The sequence below is a fragment of the Notamacropus eugenii genome, chromosome 6 (assembly GCF_028372415.1).
Source record: "Notamacropus eugenii isolate mMacEug1 chromosome 6, mMacEug1.pri_v2, whole genome shotgun sequence".
Classification (NCBI taxonomy): domain Eukaryota; kingdom Metazoa; phylum Chordata; class Mammalia; order Diprotodontia; family Macropodidae; genus Notamacropus; species Notamacropus eugenii.
This window is the reverse complement of record NC_092877.1, coordinates 377,851,930-377,876,853: the sequence shown is the minus strand read 5'-3', so window position 1 is coordinate 377,876,853 and position 24,924 is coordinate 377,851,930. Positions and strand designations below refer to the sequence as shown.

General features: G+C 47.3%; 1 protein-coding gene across 1 annotated transcript in view; it reads right to left on the bottom strand.

Annotated features, from left to right (window-relative positions):
• CROCC2 (ciliary rootlet coiled-coil, rootletin family member 2) overlaps positions 1–24,924 on the bottom strand; it is a 167,111-nt gene that overhangs the window by 18,607 nt on the left and 123,580 nt on the right. Inside the window, exons 26-30 of the mRNA XM_072618755.1 lie at positions 22,720–22,887; positions 17,362–17,704; positions 16,788–16,990; positions 2,299–2,419; positions 566–729 (exon numbers count right to left, since the gene is read on the bottom strand). Of these exons, the coding sequence (XP_072474856.1) occupies positions 566–729; positions 2,299–2,419; positions 16,788–16,990; positions 17,362–17,704; positions 22,720–22,887 (999 nt within the window). The remainder of the gene's footprint in view (positions 1–565; positions 730–2,298; positions 2,420–16,787; positions 16,991–17,361; positions 17,705–22,719; positions 22,888–24,924) is intronic.

The window sequence follows — 24,924 nt, the reverse complement described above, 5'->3', positions numbered from 1 at the left end:
CAGGTTTCTTCTAGGAAGATTCCTGCTCAGGTACAGTCTGGACTAAGATGACCACAGGATGTGGACATGTGGACCTCGCCCTGGAGGACCTCAATCAGTGCTTATGGAGTTGGGTTGAATCTTGTTCAGCCCCTTTGTTTTAGGAATGAGGAAGGTGAAGGGGGAAGGAATTTGCTCAGATTCACATAGGGAAGAAACAATGGGGGTTGGGAGCCTCTGTCTGCAAGCCTGTTGCTCAAACTGCTACACCACTCTTCCTCCTGTGGGCAACTCTGAGATTCTGTCAGATTTGCAGTAGAGTGCGTTGAGATCCCTGGTGATCTACCTCTCTTCCTCAGGAGACCTGAAAACCTTTTTTTCTTTCTAACATTCAGGTCTGTCTTTTTCATAGAGATTAGCCTCAGTTCCTCAGAAGGTACCGAGGGACTGCAGCAGGTTTTCCTCTAGGATTCTCTTGTGTGGCAAATGCTCCCACATTCATGGAAAGGAAAAAGACTTAGTTCCAGGTGCCAAGGAATGTCTGGACTCAGCTCCTCCTGTCCCAACCCACATGGACCCCACCCACCTGCAGGCTTCTGTTCTCTTTCTCACTTGTGTGGATGCTGTGTTCCAGCAATGACACTTGCTCAGAGCACTCTCGGTGCTCCCTTTCCACCTGCCGGATGGTCTCCTCTTTCAGCATCAAGGCAGCTTGGGCACTGTGGAGGCGCCCGTCGGTCCCTCGCTTACCTATTTTGTTAAAGAGAAGGAGAGACACTGAACTCTCACCCCAAACCTTCTAACCTCACTGTCTTGTGTTTGTATGATTCCTGGCTCTCTAGAAAGCACAGGGATGAGACAGCAGAGGCCTGGCCATTGTCTCCCACCGTTCTGGAGACTGCTATACTAGGTTAGAACCATGAATGAGAGTCCTGAATGACACTATGTATCACTCAGGCAAGCACTGATCAAGCACCTACTGTGTTCTAGGCACCATAGGGGAAACAAAGGCAGAAATGAAGTAATCCTTGCCGTCAAGGAACACATCCCAAGCAGTTCATTAGGCCATCTCCCTGCACCTTACCCCAAACCTTCTCTTCCTCCAAATTACCCTTTGTTTGTTGAGACATCGTTGTCCCTGTTTCAGTCACTCACATTTGTCATCCTGGCGTCATCCTCGAACCTTCCTTCTCCCTCACCCCCAAGAATTGCCAAGGCCTGTGTTTCTCTCTTTAGGTCTCTTTTCTATATTCACAGTCACTCCCATAGTTCAGGCCTTTGCCTGGACTATTGCAAGCGTCTCCTCATCAATCTCCTTGCCTTATCGGTCCCCTTTCCAAAGGAGCCTCCACATGGCTGCCAAAGTCCTAAGATATGGCTCTGATCATGTCACTTCCCCGCTCAGGGATGTTTAGCAGTTCCCTAATGCCTGTCTCTCTGTCTCCTCCATCACTTCTGGGAAGTGAAGAACTCAAGAAAATACTGGGGAGCTTTTGGTTTCTTCTTTTTCTCTTTTTTTAAAGGCTGGTTAACTAGCTTCGATCCAAGCTCAGTGTGTTGTCTCCAGAGTTCTTGCCCTTGCACAGACTGTCCCCATGCCTGTAATGCCCCCCGCACTGCCCCCAGGATTCCAAGCATCCTTCATAGCTCTGCTCAGGGGCCATCTGATCTGTGCAAAATCTTTCCTGGGCCCTGTCTGTAGGTCTTCTCTCTTCCCCTTCAGATGACTTTGGATTCTCTCATCTGTGTATGTATTGCTTACCCCTACAGAATGCAAGTCCTGGAGGAAATGGACTGCTTGACTTTTGCCTTCCTATCCTCAATGCCCAGTATGATGCCTTATATGTAGCCAGCAATCACTACAGTTCTTGAATTACACTGAATATATTAGGTGAAGTGTTGGCAATTCCAGGACTGCTTCAGATGCCCTAAGGTCATAGGAACAAATTTTACAATAACTTCTTTGGGGGCAAGCTGATGGCAGAATCTCAGCTTTTGGGGGTGGCATGTCTCTTTTCTTAAAGGGTATCTGCACCCCTGTTCTTGGTTCAAAAGAAAAGTAAACTTGGGGCCTCCTGCCCAAGAGGATCATTAAAGTAAGCCCTGACCCCCATGTTACCCCCTACAGCAGGCTGAGCAGAGAGGGCCCCCTGGGCTCCCTGATTTCCAGCTCAAGGGGTGCCTTCTTTCCCCATCTGTTTGCTCCTCAGCTCTCCTGTTGCCCCATGCACAATGTGCTTTGCAATAAATCTTGCTTTTTTGCAGCAGATGAAACCATGAATTGGGTCTCTGGAGAAGAGAGATGAATGAATGACTGGCCTTCCTCAGCATCTTTCAGAGACTTTTGCAGCTGCAGGATGCGAGTCTTGCTCTGCTCAAGGTCAGCCTTCAGCTCATTCAGCTGACAGTTCAGGTTCACTACCTGGATCCGAGAGTCATCCTGGGAGGAGAGAAAAACACATTTTCAAAGGCAGAGGATAAGGGCAAGGGGAGAAAAAGAAACTGCCAGAATTCCATCTTCCAGGCTCAATAGAAGTATAGTGAAAAAGACAGGATCTTAGATGGTGACAGAGGGGACTGGAATGGGAGCCAGAGACCTGGGTTCAAATCCTGTTCCTGTAACTTCCTGGCTTCTTGGTCCTGGGCAAATCACTTAACAAACCTGGGCTCGGTGTCACAGAATCAAAGAATGTGAGGGTTAAAAGGGAATTTGGTGGTCATTTAGTTCAAATCATACACAGAGGGAATCTCCCCAGTAACACAGCTTTGAAAAGTAGTTATGTGGCCTCTATATGAAAACATCCCAGGAGAAAGAAGGCCATCCTTCTAGAGGCAGCACACCTCACTTCTAGATAGCTCTGGAGGATGAGGAAGCTGTCTCCCACATTAGACCGAAACTGGCCGCTTTGCTTCTTCTCCTTCTGGCTCTCTGTCCTCTGGTGCCAAAGAGAACAAATCAGACCTTTCTCTACATGATAAACCTTTAAATATTTGAAGCCAGTTATCAAGTCCTGCCCATCACCCCTCCCCTTTCACTTCTCCACTTTAATCACACTCTGTTCCTTCAGCCAGTTCTCACATGGCTTTAATTATAAGGCCTTTCGTCATCCTGGGCACCCTTCTCTGGGTATTCCCTAGCTATGCTATCCAGAATTAATCACAATCCCCCAGAAGATGTCTGACAAGGGCAGGGTGCAGTGGGACTCTAACCTCCCTATTACTGGAAGTGAAGATACTCCTGGTACAGCTCACATCCTATGGCTGACACACATTGTGTTTGTGGTCTCCTAAGACTCCCAGATTTTTTTCAGAACACCAGCTATCTACTTATGCTTTCCCATGTTGTACTTGGGAAGAGGGTCATTTTCTGCCCAATTATAGGACATTTACATTGATCCCCATTGAATCTCATCTTATTAGGTTCAAGCCAGTCCTCTTGCCTGTCAAGTGCTGATGGATTCTAAAATTTTCATCCACCACATTTGCCACTTCTCCCATCTTTGGCTCATCTGAAAATTTGATGAGCATGCCTATCATGCTTTTACCCAAGTCTCTGGTAAAAATGCTGTACAGCATAGGGTGAAGCATAGATCCCTGAGGGACTCTACTGGAGACCTCCTGCCATGATGAGATTGACCCATTAACAACTACTCTTTGAGTCCAGCCATCCAGGTGGTTTTGAAACCATCTAATTGAATTACTGTGCAATCCATGTCTCTCCACCTTCTTCACAGGAACAATATGAGATACTTTGCCAAAAACTGATAAAATTTAGGTCAACCACATCTACAGTACCTACTAGTTTAGTAATCCTGTCAGTAAAGGAAATAAAGTTAATTTGGCATGATCTGGTTGGCTCTTTGTAAGCACTGCTTCCCTTTCTAGATGTTTACTAACTTATCTTTTTAATGATCTATCCTAGAATTGTCCAAGGAATCAAAACTCAGCACATTGGCTTAGAGTCTGCCAGCTCTATTATTTCTATCCTTACACGTAAAAGGGGGAAGTTGAACTAGATGATGTCTAAGGGTCCTTTCAGTTCAAAATTTATGAGAAGTGAGATTTCAGCTCAGGTCTTTGACTCCAGAGTCAGCACCTTTGCCAGTGTACCATGCTAACTGGGAATAGACATAACTATCTTTTTATATTAAATGTAGTCTCATCATTGACTGACTAGATCAAAAGTCAAAGTAAATGCTGAATTGGACAGATGAGAAGACACAGCCTAAAGATTATTTTAGCTCTGACCTAGCATATTTAAACAAACTGTTGCTACTTCAAATCAAGAAATGGACAAAAGAAAAGACATTGACTCTGGTTCTTACTATTCTTTAATTCAACCAATACAAATGGTTGCTACAACCAAATGAACCTGGAAATTACCTCAGGAAACCCCTTAGCTCCTTACCAAAGAGACAAGAATAATGATTGAGGACAACATTAGTTTAGAGTCATATAGTCTTCCAGTGATACTATACAGTTGAAAATTATGTTTTTAGTGAATCAAAATTCTAAGTAACTGAAAGGACAAAGGAAAGATACATGTTGGGAGCAAGCAAAATGCCATATCTTACCACAGATAAGTTACTTGAGAAAAATGACGTAAAGGACACCCTAAAGAACATGTATGACTTATAAGGAAATAGCCCAATTGTAGCCAGAATGAGAGATATGGAGGATCAGCCTGAGCACAATACTAGTATCCTCCAAATGTTAACAGAATTGGGGAAGGTATTCTGTACAATGAGTGGGTTTTCTTTGGATGATTTTTTCAAGGAATCAAGTGAGATATATATGTATACATACATACATACATACATACATACATATATATATATATATATATATATATATATGGAGAGAGAGAGAGAGAGAGAGAGAGAGAGAGAGAGAGAGAGAGAGAGAGAGAGGGAAGGCAGAGAGGGGTTCCCATTTGCCTTGGTGGGAGGCTGAGTGCCTGTAATGACCACATCACAAATCCAATTATATATCTGATTCTATCTATAAAAATGACTTAATGAGCACACTGGAATAATATGAGAGAGAGCACATAGTGGTGGATGGCAGATCCAGCCTTGGAATCAAGAACCCCTGAGCTGAAATTTTGCTTTGGTCATGTATTGACTGATTCTCTGTTCTCTCTCTAAGACCAGAGGAGATGCCAGTGTATCTTGGTGGGGTTACCTGTACTAATATAATCATAGAACTAGACCAAAAACTGTTGAACAAATAAAACAAAGCCATATACCTCAGAATTTCAACGTTCACGGTTTCGTGGTGGGCAGTCCCTCGGAGACGTAGACTGCCTCCCCTCTGTCTCTTAGTCAAAGGTCTTTGAGAGTTGCTGTGGCTGAGAAATCCATCCCTGCCCACCTGGTGGTGATTCTCTGAACCTTGGCTGCCTTTCGGATCTAGCCTATCACCAGGTCTACATTCAAAGCCTTTTGAGCTCAGCAGAACCTGTAGGGGCTTGCTCTCTGAGCTGGCATAAATATAAAAAATCTGGGGTCATGATAAGGCCTTGGAAAAAGGCTCCAGTGGAGGACAAGGTGCCATGGGGAGGGTGCCAAAGGAGTGGTACAGACAACACATGGCAGAGGAGGTTCAGAGGAGGGGATCTCCTTGGGGCCTGTGTGGTCAGGAGAGGTTTCATGAGAACAAAGGAGGAGCTTAAAAGAGAAGAATTTCAGCAGGTTGAGATGTGGATGGATTACATTCCAGGCCAATTTGTGGTGGCAGAACAACATAGAATCAGGCTGAAGAATGCTAGGAGTCCAGCCTGGCTAGAATATAGAACCTATGAAAGGGTTAGCAAATGGGTGTTGGTCTGCTAAACGCATGGAAGGTTAGGCTAGAAAAATAGTGTGGAGCCAGATGAGGAAGGGTCTTCCATGCCAAGCTAAGTAATTTGTAGTTTCTCCTAGAGACATTAGGGAGTTACTGAAGGTTGGTTTGTTGATGTTGTTTTAAGCAGGAGAATGACATGCTAAGACCTGTGTCCTATTTCGGCATAAGATTATTTTGGAAGCTATGAGGAAGATGGATTGGAGAGGGAAGAAAATGTGAGGTAGGGAGATAGCAATACTATAAGGAAAGGGTGACGAGAGTCTGAACCATGGTGAAGGATGAGAAAGGGGCAAGTTCAAAAGATTCCGTGATGGCCCAGCACATCCATTTGGGGAGTAGGAAATGAATGTGTGTGTGTATGTGTGTGTGTGTGTGTGGGGGCAGTTCAGGAGACTGAAGAATTGAAAATCACTCCCATCGCCTGGGAGGATGTTGGTGCCAATAAGAGAAATATGGAATTGGGGAGGAAGAGTAGGGATTTTTTGCTTTTGGCGGTGGTCATAGGGGAGAGTGACAGATTTGGACATGTGAAGTATGAGGTATAAGAATACATTTAAGTGGAGATGTTCAGCAGGCAGATGGGAATGTTAAGACTGGAGCTCAGTGGAGAGGTTGGAGCAGTCAATCATCTGATCTTGGAGGGATTCAAATACATATCCTTGATTGCCTTAGAATCTGGAAGGTGAATGAATAAGTCAGATGAACCAGCAGCAGGAAGAGGGAAGGACAATTACCCCATGTCAGCCCCACATAGGACACTGCACCCCTAAACTCTTCTACAGCTATAAGTGATGGTAGTAGACTCTATTGCCAAGGAAGAATGGGAACAGAGAGAAGAGGGTCTAGTACAGGGCTTGGGTAGAATCCACACTTAGCAAAAGTTGATTGGTTATGTAGTAAGAGTGAGACAACCCAAGGATGATTCCAATGCTGTCCACATTGAAGAGTCATGAAGAAGAAGATGAAAAGCAAATGAGGGGACAGATAGGCAGGAGAAGAGTCAAAGAACAAAATGTTATAGAAGGCAAGGGGGAGAGAGAGCATGAGGGGAGAGGAGGCCAGTAGGATCCAACATCGCTAAGAAGTCAAGGCGATGACAACTGGAAAATATCCTTGATATGGTAACTAGCATGGTGTAGGCGATGTGACCTCTGAGGACCCTTCCAGCTTTCATCTATGATCCCATGGCCATGAAGAGAGTGGTGGAAACAGACCTCAGATCATAGGAGGTGATGAGGGAAAAAAAACATCTTTCTACAAGTTTAGCATGAAAGAGAAGGAAAGGGAGGATGGAACTAGGGTCAGGTGGTTTTTTTTTTAAAGACAAAGGAGACATGAATATGTTTTTAGGCAGAGAAAGAAAATCAAGCTTGACCAGTGACACCTAAGTAACTGTGTAATTTGTCTCTTCATCTTTTTCTAAGCCTAGACCTGTTTTCCTACAGGACTGGTTTGACTAAACAAAACAACTGTCCACACCACAAAGATGAGCTATCCATTGTTTACAGGGAGCTGGAAGGAAAAGATCATCTTTTCTCTTACAGTGGATGCTGGGTGTGGAGCATGAGCCCATGAACTTGGTTTAAATATATATGTGTTTGTGTGTGAGTATAAAATTTGATAATTATATTTTAATTTCATTATTTTCTTTTTTATTTCCCCATGTATCTTATGTTATACTTGTAAAAAATATTCTGGATCTAGTGATGACTAATTCATCAATCAACATATAGTTATTAAAACACCTGCTGTGTGCTGAGTACTGTGCTAAAGGCTTGGGATAGAAAGGCGAAATAGTCCCTGACCTAGATCTTACAGTCTAGACAAGGGAGACAATTGTCTAGCCATAGAGACCAGGTCATCTGAGGAGGAAGGTACTGGCTCTAACAAGTGGAAGTGAGGACAGAGTGGGTATTAGGCTTGGGAAATGACCAGAACAAAGGTACAGAGACAGAAGAAGGAATGGTGTTGGTGAGAAATAGCAAATGCATTTTGGCTGGACAATAGTGTATGCAAGGAGGACACGTGTGATAAAGGCTGGAGAAGCAGATCAGGGCCACTTAGGAAGACTTAGTTGCTGGGGTGGAGATGATGGGAGAAGCAAACCTTTCATTCTGATTGTGAGGAGGGAGAAGAAAGTCTGGTGTCTTGGAGAATGCACCCTAGGTTTGTGGAGAGCAGGTTTCAAAGGGTTATGAGAAAGACTAGCTAGACTCCAGTGGCCCCAAATTCAATGAGAGGTCAGCTTGGGATGACAGATAGGAAGCTGATGACATGACATCCCAGGAAGGAGGGAAAGGAGAGGGTGCCTGAGAAAACAAAATACTGGCTCATGACAGAACCAACTTACGATAATTCACTTTTGGAGGCACGTTCACAGAGAAGCTAGGAAGAGGGGCAGGTCACATGGTGAAGGCAGCAGATTTGCCCAGTTGGGTGCACAGGGTGTTGGAGGCACTGACATCTGCAGTGAGTCGGAGCTAACAAAGACTATGGGGATCACAGAGGAAGCTTTCTTGGCCATTCTGGGACCAAGGTGGTGACCAGAGACAGACAGGGTCACTGCCCAGAAGAACAGGAAGATAATAGACTACAAAGACCAGTCAGAACTATTCTGTTCTCATTTTGCTTCTGTTTTCTCATTCCGGGAGAATGATGCCCAGACTGGGGGTGGGAACAGAATGCGGATGGCTAACAGGGTGATGAGATGGGAAGAGAGCCTCTGGGAGCTCGAGCTCTCAGGCCCAGACAAATACTAAGAACAGGTAGCATGTACACAGCACTTCAAAGATTTGCTAAACACTTTACAAACATTATCTCATTTGATCTTCACAACAACCCTGGGAAGTAGAGGCTATTATTGTACCCACTATAGACTGGAGGAAACTGAGGCAGACAGAAGTGAAGTGACCAGCCATGCTAGTGTCTGAGGCCAAGTTTGAATGGAGGTTTTCCTGACTCCAGGCCCAGGGTTCTATCTATCCTCTGTACCTCCTAAACTACATACATCTTAGAGTACTGAAAGATCTGGTAGGCACACTGAAACACTTGCATTGATATCTGAGGAAGGTGCCAGTGTTTGCTAGCCTGGTTCAATCAGTACAACCTGAGACTTCAGGGTCATGGGTTCCCATGTTAAATGGGTTATGGGGAGACAGGAAGATACTGAAAGCTGCTGAACTGGGGGTCAGTCAAGACCTGAGTTCAAATCCCTTGGCTACTACATTCCTTAAGGTCCCTGGGCTTCTGTTTCCTCATCTATAAAATGAGGGGCTTAGACTCCATGGCTTCCTCTGGGATCCCTTCAGAGCCAAGACCTGATGAATCTTGTAAAAGTAGCTTTTGATCCATAGACTGCTGGCTTGATGTCTCCTCTTTGCCAAATTCTACCAAACAATTTTAAAGGAGCAGTTTGGGAGCATTCAGAGAGGGAAGGGGTGATTGCTCAGAGCTGGTGTATGTTGCTTGGGAAGAGCAACTGACCCCCCTCCTTTTTTGGCAGGGTGACTGGAACAGTAGAGGAGGGGAATGTATACAGCACAGTATAAGGTAGATTCCAGCAAAATATTGCTCATTCCCACCTTGTGGGTGAGATGGGGAGAGTTGTGGGCTAACCGTATTTGGGAAGGCAAGGACTGTCTTTTTTTATCCCAACTGCTTTAACACAGTGCCTGATACATAGTTAGATGCTTAATAAATGTTTATTGAATTGCATTGGATTGGATTGGATTCCGACCTGGTCCAATGACCAGAGGCTCTCCCCCATTAGAATGTGAGTTGTTTGAGGGCAGAGACTATATCTGACTATCTTGGTGTATCCAGTGCTTAGCCTAGTGCCTGGCACATAGTAGGACTTTCATAAATGCGTGTTGATTGGTTGACCTTGAGAGCTCAGATGATGGTCAATGGATGATTGAACTGACATCTAGTTGGAGGAGGGCCTCTAGCAGAGGGTTTGTACTTCTGAGGATTTTATCAAAGGCTTAGATGAATGAATGGATGGGTACCAAAATGCTGGGTGGGTTGGGGGGAGAGGAAGGGTCTGCAGAGTCAGTCCAGGGTCATGGGCTACTGAAACCAACTTCATAGATAAGAGTGAGACCAGACTTTGTAAGTGGCCAATTGAATCATCTCACACCAAACAGGATATCCCACCCTCAGTCTGAACATCATTCTCCCGGAATGAGAAAACAGAAGCAAAATGAGAACAGAATAGTTCTGACTGGTCTTTGTGTACTGCTATCTTCCTGTTTCCCTGGGCAGTGACCCTGTCTGTCTCTGGTTACCACCTTGGTCCCAGAATGGCCAAGAAAGCTTCCTCTGTGATCCCCATAGTCTTTGTTAGCTCCGACTCACTGCAGATGTCAGTGCCTCCAACACCCTGTGCACCAAACTGGGCAAATCTGCTGCCTTCATCATGTGACCTGCCCCTCTTCCTAGCTTCTACCTGTGGACGTGTCTCCAAAAGTGAAGGTCAAGGGTAAAGTAAAGATACTCTGTTTCTTCCAGCCCCAAGATCTTGGAGCAGAAATCTTGGGGCAGCCAAGGAGGAAAGAGGCAGCCAGAAAGGTCAGGATCCTCCCAACAGACTAGAACAAGGGACTGAAACCAATAAGATGGAATTCAGGAGCCATAAATATAAAGTCCTACACTGTCAGGGACTGGATCTGTGACTTCATTAGGGCAGGGAACACCCAGGTAAGGAAAATCCCTCCACTAATGCAGGCTAACACCTTTTCTGCAACTTAGTGAGTTTCCTAGAGGACTGAGAGGTGAAGAAATTTGCCTAGGGTCTCACAGTCAGTCAGTGTCAGAGACCGAGCTTGAACCTAGGCCTACCTAGCTTTGAATTCAGACTGTTGTCTTCACCATTCTACAGCTTCGTAAGTCCATGATGTAAACAGCATGGCTAGACAGTGAATGGGAAAAGGACCTGGGGCTCTTAGTGGACCACCAGTAATGTAGCATGGCAGCCACATAAAGCCAATGTCAAACTACCAAAAGCAGCTTGACTGAAGGAAATGATGGTTCATTGGATATTTCTGTTCAGTGTAAATAGCTCCCATTTATATAGAGCTTACCATATGCCTGGCAAAGGGCTACGTGATTTACAATTATTAACTCACTTGATCCTCACCTCAGCCTTGGGAGACAGATGCTAACATCATTTCCATTTTGGAGATGAGGAAACTGAGGCAAATAGAGGTTAAGCGACTTGTTCAGATCACACCTGGAGCAGTTGGTTGGTTGTTGTCCTTCATCTTTGAAGAGGACCAAAATGACATCACCATTGTGAAATGAAATTTTAGTGTCCGACTGGCTGATCAGACCAATACGAGCTTGGAATGTTCTAGCACAGGTTGGACACAGATAGTCCGTGTGAATATTTGGGGTGGATATCCCAAATTTGCACATCCTGCATTTACTTTGTGCTGTCTCAATTCTGCTTTGCTCATAGAGCACAGAACCTTTTCTTATGTGGGCACACCATGCTGAGCGGTCCTGTGCCAGTGTCTCCCACGTTGCACAGTCAAACCCAAAGTTCTTGAAAGAGACCTTGAGAGTGTCCTTGTATCGTTTTTTCTGGCCACCATATGATCACCTGCCCCATGCAAGTTCTCCATAAAATAGTCTTTTTGGCAGGCGTACATTTTGCATTTGAACAACGTGGCCAGCCCATTGGAGTTGCGGTCTCTGAAGCATAGTTTGAATACTTGGCAGTTCAACTTGAGCAAGGATTTCAGTGTCTGGTACCTCATCATGCCAGGTGATCCTCAGAATCTTCCTAAGACAATTCAGATGGAAACGATTCAGTTTCCTGGCATGGTGCTGGTAGACTGTCCATGTTTCACAAGCATATAACAATGAAGTGAGCACAACGGCTCTGTAGACCTTCAATATGGTAGTCAGTCTAATACCTCTTCTCTCCCAAACCTTTCTTCAGAGCCTCCCAAACACTGGGCTAGCTCTGGCAATGCGTGCATCAGCCTCAGTGTCAAAGTGTACATCCCTGGAAAGTACACTACCAAGGTAAGTGAACTTATCCACAGCATTCAAAACTTCTTCATTTTCAATGGAACTATCAGAGCAGTAGATGTATACAGAGTGTGGTCTCAGTGTGCCCAGATGTGCATGGTCCACTCCCTGGGCCAAGCTTCACCACTGGCTCTTTTCAATCCTTCAAGGAAAGGATCAATGGTAAAGCTCACCTTGGGGCTCTCTGCATACCTCTCCACGCCTGGAGTTCTGTGTTCACTTCCAGGCATTCCCATTTTAGGAAGAACATTGACAAGCTAGAGATCATCCAGGTCAGGGCGCCCAGGACTGGTGGTGGTGATAGTGGTGGTGGGGGTAGGAGGGAGGCTGGAAACCGCACCATTGATTGAATGAACTTGAAATGTTGAGACTGGAAAGAATACACCTCAGGAGGGATGTACTATATATCATCAAGTCTTGGTTGTTCTGCACAGGATAGGTTAGCCTTGTCCCTCTTGGCCCAGGATGGGTTAACTTTGTCCTTCTTGGCCCAAGAGCAAAGGGGACAGGGAGGTGGGAGCCACAGAGTGGTAGAGATGGGCTTGATGCTAGCAAACTCCCCCAACGGGGATGGACTGCTGCATTAGAGGGAGCAAAGGGCCATCTCTAGAGGGCCTCGGTAGGACCTATGTGACAGGCGCAGCATGGACTCCTATGGGGTGCTCTCAGTAGCCTTGAAATCTTTCCCAGACCTGAGGCTCTTGGGTGCACTGATTGGATTCCTCTGTGTCCTCTGTACCTTTTGATTTGTACTTGCAGTGAAAGCATGCTCTCTGTGGGAACAGCTCCCCCGCCCGTTTACTGGAAGAGTATATTCTCAGTCAAATCACTTCTACTCTTGAACCCTAGCTTCCTCCCCTAGAAGATGAAAAGGTCGGCCTCACTGGCCTCTGAAGTCCTTTGTGGCTCTTGGTCTGTAGTACTCGGATCCTACATTGATGAAGCATTCTGTGCCTCAGTTTCCTTATTTGTGAAATAAGGAGGTTGGACTTTGATCTCGCTCTATGAGCTCTGGTAGACTTCTTCCCTGGAATTCTGCTTCTTGGCTCTTACCAGGATCCAAAGAAAGGCAGCTGCTTCCAGAGTCAGAAGGCCAGCAATGCCTTCATCTTCCTAATCCTGATCCTCAGTTTCTTTGGCTGAAAAATGGAAATGATGGTTGTCCCTGCCTTATAAATGTTGTGCCTGCTTACATCTCTCATATGTACTTACGGTGCCCTCCACAGAATGTGGGATTCTTGAGGGCGTACCTGCTATTGGGACTTCTTCAGGGACTGTTGGGTATTTATCCTTGTATCTCCAGAGCCTGGCAAACAGTAGGCGCTTAATTCACGTCTATGGATCGTTGGCTAACCCTTTAGAAGTGGAGAAGCACCTCGTTTTTGTGTTGCTTTTAGGTAGTGTTAACAGGCGGCACCGACTTCCCCGCTCAAAGTCGGCCCAGTTCCAGAAATGGCCCAGGACTCAGGTGTCCCTGGAGGGACACGGAACAATGTGGGCAGATGACAAATCATCCACAGTGCATTTCTGCTTAAATGCCTTGGCACAGTGATGATGATGTCATGCCCCCATTTTTTTAAAGCTGTTGTTATATAAATATTTGTCCATTTTCTTAAGGAGCACATTCCGCGTGACCGAGTTTGATGGTGTAAGGGCAAAGGGAAGCTGGTGGGGCCGGCCAGCGGAGAGCATTCTTCCTAACAGCCTGGAGGCCAGCAGAGGGTCAGGCTCTGTTGGTCAGTCCATGCCCAGCCAGGTGGTCTGTTCTGCTGGGTCTGGATGGGCCAGCCCCAGAGCCTGTCCTCTGGCTGGAGGGAGGGCTGGGAGAGCTTCGTGAGCCCTCTTGTGTTGGTCAGAGGTGCTACTGAGCTTGGAAAGGGCTCTCAAGTCCCCTTCTGAACCACAGGGACTCAGATAGACAGACAGACAGACAAAAGGTGAAGCATCCCATCACAGCCTAGCTAGCAAGCTCAGGAAACCACTAGGAAAGAACAGGTTCATTTCCCACCTTTGCTTCTTGCCACCTTGGTGATCTTGTGGGGTGAGTTTCTTGAGGTCGGACACCATGCTTTTGAGCTTCTATCTTGCCTGGGTGCCTTGCATAGATGCTTGCTGAGTACCAACATTCCCCTTGATGGGCCTCAGTCAAAAGAAGGGGCTGGGTCTAGTGATTTCTCAGGCTCCAAATTCCATGATCATCTGGGAGCCTGCAGCTTGGGCTTGGAGTTCATCCTCAAACCAGACTGCTAGCCAGAGCTATGGGCCACCATTTTTGTTCCCAGGTCAAAGTCCACGGAGGGGTGGATGGAGAGGGGCTGGTAATGGAGATGGTGTCATAGCCCAGAAATCCTCCTGGGAAGACCCAAGGAGGCTGAGGTGGAGGGGAGGAAAGTGGATACCTGGGCAGGGAGGGATTGCACATGCTATCAGATTCTGTGCATTTTGGTGTCCTGGGCCCTCATCTCAACTCTCCTGATGACCCCTTCCTATTTGGGTCATTGTAAGAAAGGGTTGGCTCACCCATCTGAAGTTGGAAGGAGTGTGTGAGCTGGGTCTGGGGGAGGAGAAGGGGCTGCCAGACTTTACCTGACTGAGGAAGCCTTCAGACTCTGCCCTGTCTGAGGCTGGTCCCTTTCTCTGGCCCTCTTTTGTTCTGTTCCTCCCCCTCTAACCCCCCCCCCCCAGGTCCAGCCCTCTTATCTCTGCTCCCCACTTTGGTTTCTCATCTCTGCTCTTACGCCTTGCCCCCTACCTGGTAACCTGATTCAGGTCCATTGCCTGAGGGAGTGTTCGGCTCTGGTCTCCTTGAGCCTGGAATTCAGGGTTGGGACAAGACCTGTGCAGGAGGTCCAGCCTGAGAGGAGTGTGCCCATGATTGTCCTTCCTGCAACTGTTCTTGGGAGTCTTGGAGGCATCCTTGTCACACATGTGATGTGACTCATCACAAAATAAATACCTCTGTGACATGGAGAGATGAATTTCCTGGCATTAAAAATGTAGGCATTGAGGAGGTATTTTTTTTAAAATGTCACTTGCTGTGCAGCCTGCCCCCTCCATGGGCTGCGTGGGCCAAGGCAGGAGCTCACCTTGCCTAGGCCTGGTCCCAGCTCTGCTGGACCGGGTCCAGAGGCTGATCAACCCTGGCAGAGTGACAAAGGGGGAGGACCCTGCTCCCCTCCTCCAGGGCTCTGCTGGCCAGTTTTTCAGGTACATAAAAACATTATTTCTTCACTTAAAAAGGAATCTAGACCTTCTCTCACTTTCTCCCTCAGCCTGAATGAATGTAGGTAACTGGTGCCCACCCAGCACCTTCAGGAATGTAGAAACTCGATTACTTCACTTGAAACAGAATCTTAGTCTCTCTCCCTCTCCAACCCCCCCAGCCCGAATAAAGCCAGGGAACTGGGGCAGGGGGAGTGGGGAGGCACCACCTAGGCTCTCCTGAAAGCTGCTGCCTCATGTAGTTCCAGGAATGTATATATGTGTGAGCAAGTGTGTGTGAGAGTGATTGTACGTAAGCCTGTGCCTGTGTGACTATGTGTGACTATGGATGTACTGTATCATAGGGCTATGCATGGGCATGTATGTGTGCAAGGATGAGTTCATCTGTGTAAGTAAGTGTGAGCACATGTGATTGAGCTTGCATGTGTGTACCCGTATGTGTGTGACTGTGTAAATATGTGTGTAAGTGTGGATGTTTTTGCAAGTATGGGAGCTTGGCTGATGGGAGTTGTTGGGAGGCCCAGAGGTGAGCTCTTTGGCCCCACCCCCTTAGTCATCCTGGGCTCCAGGAGTGGAGACCTCCCTGGGGGGCCATCACCTAAGTGAAAAAGAAGATGCTTGTAACAGTGGGGAAATGGTCCACAATTTGAGCAAGATATCTGATGTGTCACAGGAATGTGTGCGCATATATATATGTGTGTAAGTGTGTGAGTGTGTGTGAGTGTGAATGTACATAGAAGTATAAGAGGATGCGAGTGAGGGGACTGCATCCTATGGCCTGAGAACCCCTCATTTTATACTTGGAGAAACTGAGGCCCAGGAAGGGGAGGCGTGTCACCCAATCAGCACATGAAGGGCTTGCTCTAACCCTAACCCTAACCCTAAATGCGTCAGTACAGAAAGGCCACTATCCTGGCCCTCAGGGATCTTCCATTTTACCTTGGGAGTTGGCTTTTCAACTCTGACTCCAGGTCAGGCCCCTCTTCTCCAGCTGCACACAGACTCAAAGACTGATGGTAAATGGATGGCTGCTCTTCAGCCTGGGTCCCATCTGTGCCCAGGAGGCACCAGATTTGCACTCTACCCTCCAACCTACCTCATCTACTTTCTTCCATGTTACCCCCTCCATGTGATGCAGAGAAGCCAGATGACTGGCTATTCCCTGAGCTCACTAGGCCCGGGCTCTCTCCTGCTCTGCATCTCTGGCTCACCTCTCCACTCCTTCCCTGCCTGGATTCCCTGAGCTTCAAGCATCTGCTGCATCCCTTGACTCTCTCCTTCTGGGCCCAGTGTTTTCCCCACTCTGCCACGCTGGGATAGTCTCAATACTATTCTCAAAGATGGATGTTGAGTTTCAAGGGAGCTCAAAAATAGCCTGAGGAAACTGAGCCCAGGGAAGTTACCTGACTTGTCCAAGGTCTCACCAAGGGACCAGAACCCAGGTTCTCTGTCTCTGAATACACCACTGTTTTCATTAGGCCCCTCTGGCTTTCACCTTCTTCACTCCCTGTCCTGGGGGAGTACACTTCATGTCCCCCTCCCCCACAGTGAACATCATCTTCTTGGAGGTAGGGGATGTTTTTCTTCATTCCATGCCCCAGCACTCAGAATTACAAGCAGTAGGCACTTAATTTATGCACATCGGCTAGAATGGATAGAAGGAAACACCACCTAGAATTACAGCTGAGGGCTTCTTGCCTTACCCTCTCTCTTTGCATATCTCGAAGGTTCTGCAGAAGGTCTCTCAAGGCCTCCCGAACAACTCCAACATCGATCTCTGTGGGGCTGAAGCTTCCTCGTGATGGAGAGGATCTCCTGAGTGGAGAATGGGCCCGGCTTCTCTCTGGCAATCCAGGTGGAGAGGCCAGAACCTGTTGTCCATCAGCTGCTGAGGGGCTCTTGAACCCTGCAAAGGGGTTAAAGAGATTTAGAGGAAGATGGTACCTGAGTGGTCACCTCGTCTTTCAGATGAGGAAACCAAGGGAACCTAGAATGGTTACTTTTGCCCAACACCACTCAGACAACGTGTCTTTCTGCCAAGCTAGAAAGTCTTTAGGGATAGCTCTGGTCACTGACCAAATGTCTGTTGGAGTATCAGAGAGGATCACCACCAGGTTGGTCATAGTGGATGAACTTTTGACCACATCAGCTCCCAAAGACTATCTGTGAAATCATAAGTAGGAGCAGGGGAAGCCTGGGGGCGAGTATCCACCCCACCCAAACCTAAGGCCCTTGAAGGCCTCAGTCTGCCACGTCTCCAAGACTACTGGTGCTGACCTTTGGCTGGGGAGGGGGCTCTTCCTGGTGGGGGGCTGAGGCCCAGCCCCCAGTGCAACACTGACTGCAGCCTACTCATCATGGCCTCAGTCTCTCTCCTGGTCCGTTTGGCCTGGTCCAGCTCCTGTTCCAGGTTGTGGATATGGCCGCTGGCTGTGCTCAGGCACATCTGGGAGTTCTTGGCCTCTCCACAGACCTGTGTCAGCTTCATCTCCAGCTTGTGGAGCTCATCTTTGAGCCTTTTCTCATTCCCATGGCATTCCTGCAGGCTCTCCATCAGCTCTTTCTCCCGGATCTGGATTCCCGACTCCTTATCTGCGAGTTTTCTTTGCAGGCTGAGGATCTAGAGGAACCAACCATGGACACTAGAAAACAGCCATGCCTACATTTGCTAGAAATGAAGATGTTAGATGAAAAGGGGAAAATGTGTCCCAGCATGGGGAGCCCACCCCAGTTGTTCTGTCCCTGTCTCATGAGGTAGAAGGTGGTTTTGGATTTGGATCATCCATTCAACCAACCAGAAAAGCAATACTGGACTTGTATAAGGATGCAAGGTGCTATGCATGGTCTTGACCTCCTTCTAAGCTACACCTAATATCTGTCCAGGTTCATCCATACCCAGTCGCTAGTCCAAGAAGGTAGCACCAGCACATGCACAGCTCACAGGGCCTCATAGTTGGAGAATCTGCTTGGGGAGAGAGGAGCATGGCTCAGGTAATGATCCCGGAGCATAAACATAAAGCCATGCCAGGTGAAGCCAGAGTTCATGGGCTCAGAAGATCCCAAGAAGATGACAGGCACTCATATAAATTATCTAAAGCCCTGAGGTATTGGCACCAAGTAGGTGAGAGAAAGTCATGGCACTGGCAAAGCGCCACTTTTGCTCTTGTGATTTCTTCACCCAAGTCCATGCTTTTATGGTGTGCACAGGCTAGTCATGATACAGCGTCAGTGTCACTGTGACCCTGGAGATACTTCCCCCCAGAGACCCTTTCTTTAAATGATTCTAGGCTTTGGCCTCAGCAGGTAAGACTGGTTGAAAGTTTCTATCAATGTTAGGGCATGCCTATTGTATAGTGGTCACCAGATCCTGTCCTTGGGCAAGTAATTCTGCTGGTCTAGTAGATGCTGGGCATTGCCTGGTCCCTTAAGTGAGTCTAAGAGCTATCTCCCAGACCACAGATTCCTCTTGTCCTTACACATGAACATCAGAAATGAATACAGATTTAGTGAGAGTAGTTGGGAGTTGAAATTGCTTGTCACAAGGACTGGAGTGGGTACCTAGTGAGGGGAGGGTGGATTATCATAGCTGGTAGACCAGGAGGCTCATCATCTGCGTAACTAGGAGATCATTATTGTCCTGGTCATCAGTTCCACGAAGATCTACTGATTGGGGACAACAGTCAGAAGTGGTCTCCTCTGTGCGAGGGCTCTGCTGACGAATGTGAGGAAAGCCTTTCTTTAGTTTGGCTGATGCTTTGGCTGCTTAGAAGGTGTGTTGCAAGTTGTTCTGGGCAACCTCTAACTTGCCCACCTCAGTGACTGGAAGACTGAGGGCACAGGATTAATAATGAGGTGAGAACACAGGATAAGTTAAGGGAAAAATCAGAATTGGAAATTGGGTCATTAGAATTGTGAGAGAGGGTCATGATGCTGTGATAACAGAATTCCCTAGTAGGCAGTAGGATGACCCAATGATCTTGAAGGCAGGAGGGGTAGTAACTCAGACATTCCTTGAGGGTTTGGTCTGTGGGCTGTGACTGCCTCTTAGAAGCCTAAGGGTGATAGGCCATAGTAAGGTGAGACTTTGCTTGGGGAGCCATGGACTGTGTAGAAATGAGAGACAAACTGGGAGTTCTCATCAGATGTGGTGGGAGAGCAGACAACAAAGCTGGAAAATGGAGTTTTCTCAGGAGTGACAGGAAGACCAGTGCAGGACAGGGAATGAGGTTAAAGTGACCTGGTGCCCCAGGCATAGGATAGAGGCAAGTCTGGGATCAGCCCCAGCACACTTATCACCCAAGGAGGAGGGCAGTCATCAGCGGCTGCAATGAGCCTACTGGTTCCCCACCAGGTGTTTGTCCCAGACGCCTCCCTCAAAGTCTGGACAGACAAGAAAAATATGTCAAAAGTTCCTGGTGTCTGTGTGTCTGAAAGGCTTGGCATTGAAAGCCCTCCATAATCTGGCGTGCACCCACTTATCTAGAACTATCTAACTTACCTCCTTTCATGAACTCTATACATTCCAGCCACTCACTGTTCTTTGACCTCCATGTGCCATTTCTCTCTGTCTCCTGTATCTGGAATATGCCAGATCCTCACCTTTGATTCCCCAAATCCCTCACTTTCTTCAAGGCTGTAATGTTAAAGTATATGTGAATACCTGTGACAAGGAGACTTCACCACTACCAGATCAAAGACCTCATTCAAGTTAATCTTGTTACCAGAAGGCTAATCTTGTCAAGCGAATCTCATAGAAAGGCCTTATCACTATCTACATTCTCCCTACCAGTTAAAAATTTGCAGTGCCTACAAATTGCACCACAGTACTATTATTTTCACAATTTATAGACTCTGCTCAGGTCAACTAAGTGGCACAATGGATAGAATTTCAGGTCTGGAGTCAGCAAGACTCATCTTCCTGGTTCAAATCTGGCTTCAGACAATTACTCGCTATGTGACCCTGTTTGCCACAGTTTCCTCATCTGTAAAATGAGCTGGAGAAGGAAATGCAAACCACTCCAGTATCTTTGCCAAGAAAACCCCAGATGGGGTCACGAAGGGTCAGAAATGACTGAAAACAACAACAGAGATTCCTCAGTCACATTCCTCTGTGAGAGTTCAGTTGTTTCATCACCAACCAGCCTTGGGATTTATATTTATCTCCAGTGCTCGGTAATACCTTGTTCCTATGGGATCATTAGCTTGGAAAAAGGTGCCTAAACATCGCCTCTACTGAAGACAGCCTGGACTCCAGACAACACCAATAATGCAGATTGGATTGCAGATATGATGGTTATTTTCAAGTATTTGAGACTCAGATGGAGAATGTGGATTCAACTTGTTCTGCTTTGCCTGAGAGGGAAGGTCTAGAAACCATGGCTAGAAGATGCAGGGAGGCAGATGGGCTAGAGAAAAATATGACATTCCTCCTAATAAGTGGGATGGGATGCTTGAGTAAGTAGCAGCGAGTTTCTTCTAACGACCTCTACAAGCAAATGTTGGGTAGAGGGAATTCTTGGTCACAGATAGGTTAGACCAGATGGTTTCTGAGACGCCTTCCAGTGTATAAATTCTAGCGTGATCACCTTCACTTGGATGGGCTGACTTGTAGGTGGCCCTGGCTAGTTAGGGTAAAAGCAATGGCAGGAAGTTAGATCTGGTTCTCCCCAAAGCGCACAGATTGCCTCCCCCCTTGACAGACTTTGGTGCCAAGTAACCAGCAGAGGCAGGTGGGGAGAATGTTGGGAAAGTCCAGTTGTTGAAATGTTGGCTTGGAGGGGATAGTCAGAAGTCTGTCGGTGGAGCCTTTTCGTTTGTCCAGTAGGCGACCTTATATTCTAATTGGGAGGATAGCACATGAAGGGGAGCAGGCAAGCTGGTATTTGTGGGCAAGCTTGCACACTCTGGATTAGTACAGACCTGTTTGGGGTCAAGATAAGGTGAAGGGTTACTTACAAGGTTCAGGCTGAGTTCCAGGTAACCAGCGGGACTCTGGCTTCCCTCTAGGCTCAGCTCAAATCCCACTTCCTCCAGACCCTCTCTCCATCACCCTTAATGCTCCTGCCTCCCTCTGAAACTGACCCCCTCCCCCAGTTTCTCTTGTTTGTGCACAGCTGGGTTCATGGTTCCTGCCATGAGACGGAGAGCTCTTTGAATACAGGAGCGTTCTTTTTTTTGTTTGCCTTTTTGCGTATCTTCAATGCTTCACACACTGCCATGAGCATAGTAGGTGCTTAAATGCTTGTTGACGACTTGATGATAGGTTTCTAGTGAAAGAAACTCACGTGTCTGAGGGATTGGTCTGAGTTTCTGTCTGAGCCTCCACATGAACATGACTTTAGATTGGATAGCAGCCCTTAGAGCTGGAAGGGATCCTATGGGTCATCTAGTTCAGGGGTCAGCAAACAACTGCCAATGGGTTAAATCTAGCTGTTTTTGTATAGACGTTGAGCTAAGAGCGATTTGTAAAAACTGGGCAGACTTGGATCCCAGCTATAGTTTAGTGTCCCCCAGACTAATCCAACCCCTTCCTTTCACAGATGGGGAAAGTAAGGCTTTCTATTCCCAGACTATGGTCCCTCCAAGCTTGTAAAACCATAGGAATGAGCAGCAGAGCAAGAGAAACTGGACTAGAGACCAGTGCTCAGTGAGTGGCCAGGGAGTGGTCAGCAACCCTGCCAGCTTGGGGTCTCAGACCACAAGAAGAAACTTCCTTGTCCATCCAAGACCCACTTGGACTGGGGCCTGAGATGGTGCTCTCAGGGTCCTGTCCTGAGGGAGGGTTTGTTCCGCACCCTGGGAGGTAGCCTAGAAAGTCAGGCTCTTGGGGCCAAGGCCACCCAGGGAGCTCCCATCCCATTGCCAGGAGATCAACAGAACAGGGTGGGAGGTCAGTCAGCCTGGGAAGGGAGCATGGGAGGTGAAGTAGCTAGGCTCTAGAGAAAGCATGGAATCAGCTGGAGACCCATTCAGGAGCCAGCCTGGGGCCCCTGCAGTAACAGTGGTGGTTATGGGATGGTTTAAGTAGCAGTACTTTGGAGCAGATTTGGGTAGACTTCCCCATCCCCCTTCCCATTACTTTATCTTTACTTATCAGGATGCGTGTTTTTTCACTTGATAGAATGCAAGGTTCCTGAAGCCAGGAGCAGTTTATTTTTATCTTTGCATGACGAGCACCTAGAGCAGAGCCTGGCACGCGGAACATGCTTAAAGAATGCTGCTTGGTTGGTTGGTTGGTTGGATGAATGAATGAATGAATGAATGATTAGAGGCTTCTCAGACTTCAAATGAGCCCCAATAACACTGCTGCTTCTACTCCCTTCCTCCCTTCCTCCCTCTGTCTGTCTTTCTCTCCTCCCATCTCTCTCTATCTCTGTCTCTTTCTTTGTCTTTGTCTCTGTCTTTGTCTCTCTGTCTCTCCCTTCTCCTCCTCCTCCTTCTGCTCTCCTTCCCAGTCTTTCCTGACCCCTACTATTGCCCTTCTACTTCCTTTCTTTCCCTCCCTTTTGCCCTGCCCCTCCCCAGATCCCTCTCTTCCCTGAGTGCTGACCTGCCTTCCTCCCAGGCCCCACTTTTCCATCAGGCAGTTCAGACTCACTTCTCCTTGCCCTGGCGTTGACCCGACTGTCTTCTCACCTCCTTTCTCGAACATTCCCAGCTGGCCTCTGTCTCCATGACCTTCTTTTGCAGCTCTGAGGATTCCCGCAGACTCTGCTGCACCCGCTGCTCCTCTTGCATGACTCTGGCCTGCAGCTCACTCACTTCCTTGCATTTCTTCTCTTTCTCACCCTCTAGGGTCTTTACCTGTGTGAATGGCAGCAGGTCACTTGCTCAGAGAGTCAATGAGCATTTCAGTCCATACAGGGAGCAGGGGGCAGGTCTGAAGCTCCCTCAGAGAGGCTCAGAGAGTCCCAATATTCAATTTTTACTATGAACACCACTTAAGGAAGTGATGGAGAAAATGGGAAGGATGCAATTAAAGATAAAAGTGTGTCCTGGGATCTAGTTGTTCAATATTTGCTATCATGCCACGGACATGGGATCTAGGTATTAATCAGCACAACGTAGAGTTGATCCAACAGCTGTCTCTTTAACGTGCTGGAATGGATAGCAAGTTGGATTTGGGAACAGTAATAACTGTCGATATTTATGTGGCACTTCAAGATTTGCAAAGCGCTTTACAGAAGTGATTTGGTTTCATTAGAACCACACAACAGAACTTGGAGTAAGTGCTATTATTACCCTTCTTTTACAGATAGAGAAACTGAGCCTGAGAGAGAACAAGAGATTTACTCAGGGGCACACAGCTCGTCAGTGTCTAAGGAAGGATTATGCCCCGGCTTCAGCCCCTTATCGTTATGAACCTGCCCTGGATGCACAGTGGCTGTGTGACTGGTAAAGTAGTAGTTGTGTGACTGGTTAAGTAGTGGTTATGTGACTGGTTAAGTACTTCACCCCTTTGGGCCTCAGTTTCCTCTTTGGTCAGATAAAGATAAAAAGCACCAACCTTCCATGGATTTTTGTAAGAACCAAGTGAGTAAATCTAGGCAGACTTTGAAGTGATAAATAACTGTTTGTTGTTGTCGTTTGTTGTTGAGGGATGCATAGACAAAACAGCCCCTGTCCTCACAGCGCTCACACTCGAGTGCTGATCTCCCCATGCAGGGATGCTTCCCCCCATAAAACCATCACCCATCCAACCTGGATCAGAAAACTGCCAGAGATGGGGTTGAGGGGGATGCTCCCTACCTCCTAGAAAAGCTGGAATGGTTTTTTCCAGGGTTGAACTGAAGTCCTTCTCCCTATAACCTCCACCTATGGCTCCTGGTTCAACCCTCTGGGGCCAGCCAGGCAGAATGAGGCCAAACTGCCTTCTCCTGTCAGGCTGTCCATGGCTTGAAGATCACTCTGCCCTCTTCTCCCCACTCCCAGTCTTTCCTCCAGGCTAAACACCAACATTGTTTTCTTCTCTTGAGAGGGAGGCCAGCTGCCCCTGCTTGACCAATCTGGTTCTGATTACCAGCGCCGGCTAAATTAACACTCTTTTTCTGTGGTAGTTATGTGCTAACCCATAGATTGTAGCTGTTTTATGTAAAAATTGTGACCAATCTTGTTAGTCTATGGAACGCAAGCCCACCTTGTTGGGATGACTGCTGTTTGTGTATCCACCTTCCTCTTCCTTTCCTCTCTCCCTCCCCAGGAGCTCAGCTTAATTTGGGTAGGGTCCCACTGCTGACTGCTCCAAATTTTAGGGGAAAACTCTCTTGGATTCAATAAGGACAACATCCCCAAATGTCAGAGTTGGAAGGGACTCCAGCAGTCCAAGCCATACCTTGGAAAGGACTCCCCACTGCTGCCCGCTTGACAAGGAGGTGGCTGGGAGAGAGCGCTGGTTCTGAAGTCAGTGGACCAGCGTCCAAAGCCCACCTCTGCTATTGCCTCCCTGTGTGACCTAGGAGAAGTCACTTCCTCTATCTGAGAGAAGTCACTTCCTCTATCTGGGCCTCAGTTTCCTCATCTGTTAAAGAGTGGGTTGGGCTAGACAGCCTCTGAGGTCCTTTCTGGTTCTAGAGCTATGATCTGAACTCTGGCTGAAGACCCCTAGGATAGGGGAACCCACCACTTTCTGGGGCAAGCTCCTTCCACTTTGGATAGTACCAATGTTCTTACTGCTATCAAACTTAAATCTGCCTCTTGATATCTTCTGCCCACTGTTTCTGGTTCTTCCCTCTGGGAACAGAAAGAGTAAATCCAATTCCTCTTCCTTACAACAGTAAATAAAAACCGGCTCTGTGGCTGTTTCATGATTTTAGAGTACTTTTCTTACTGATAGGTGGTGGG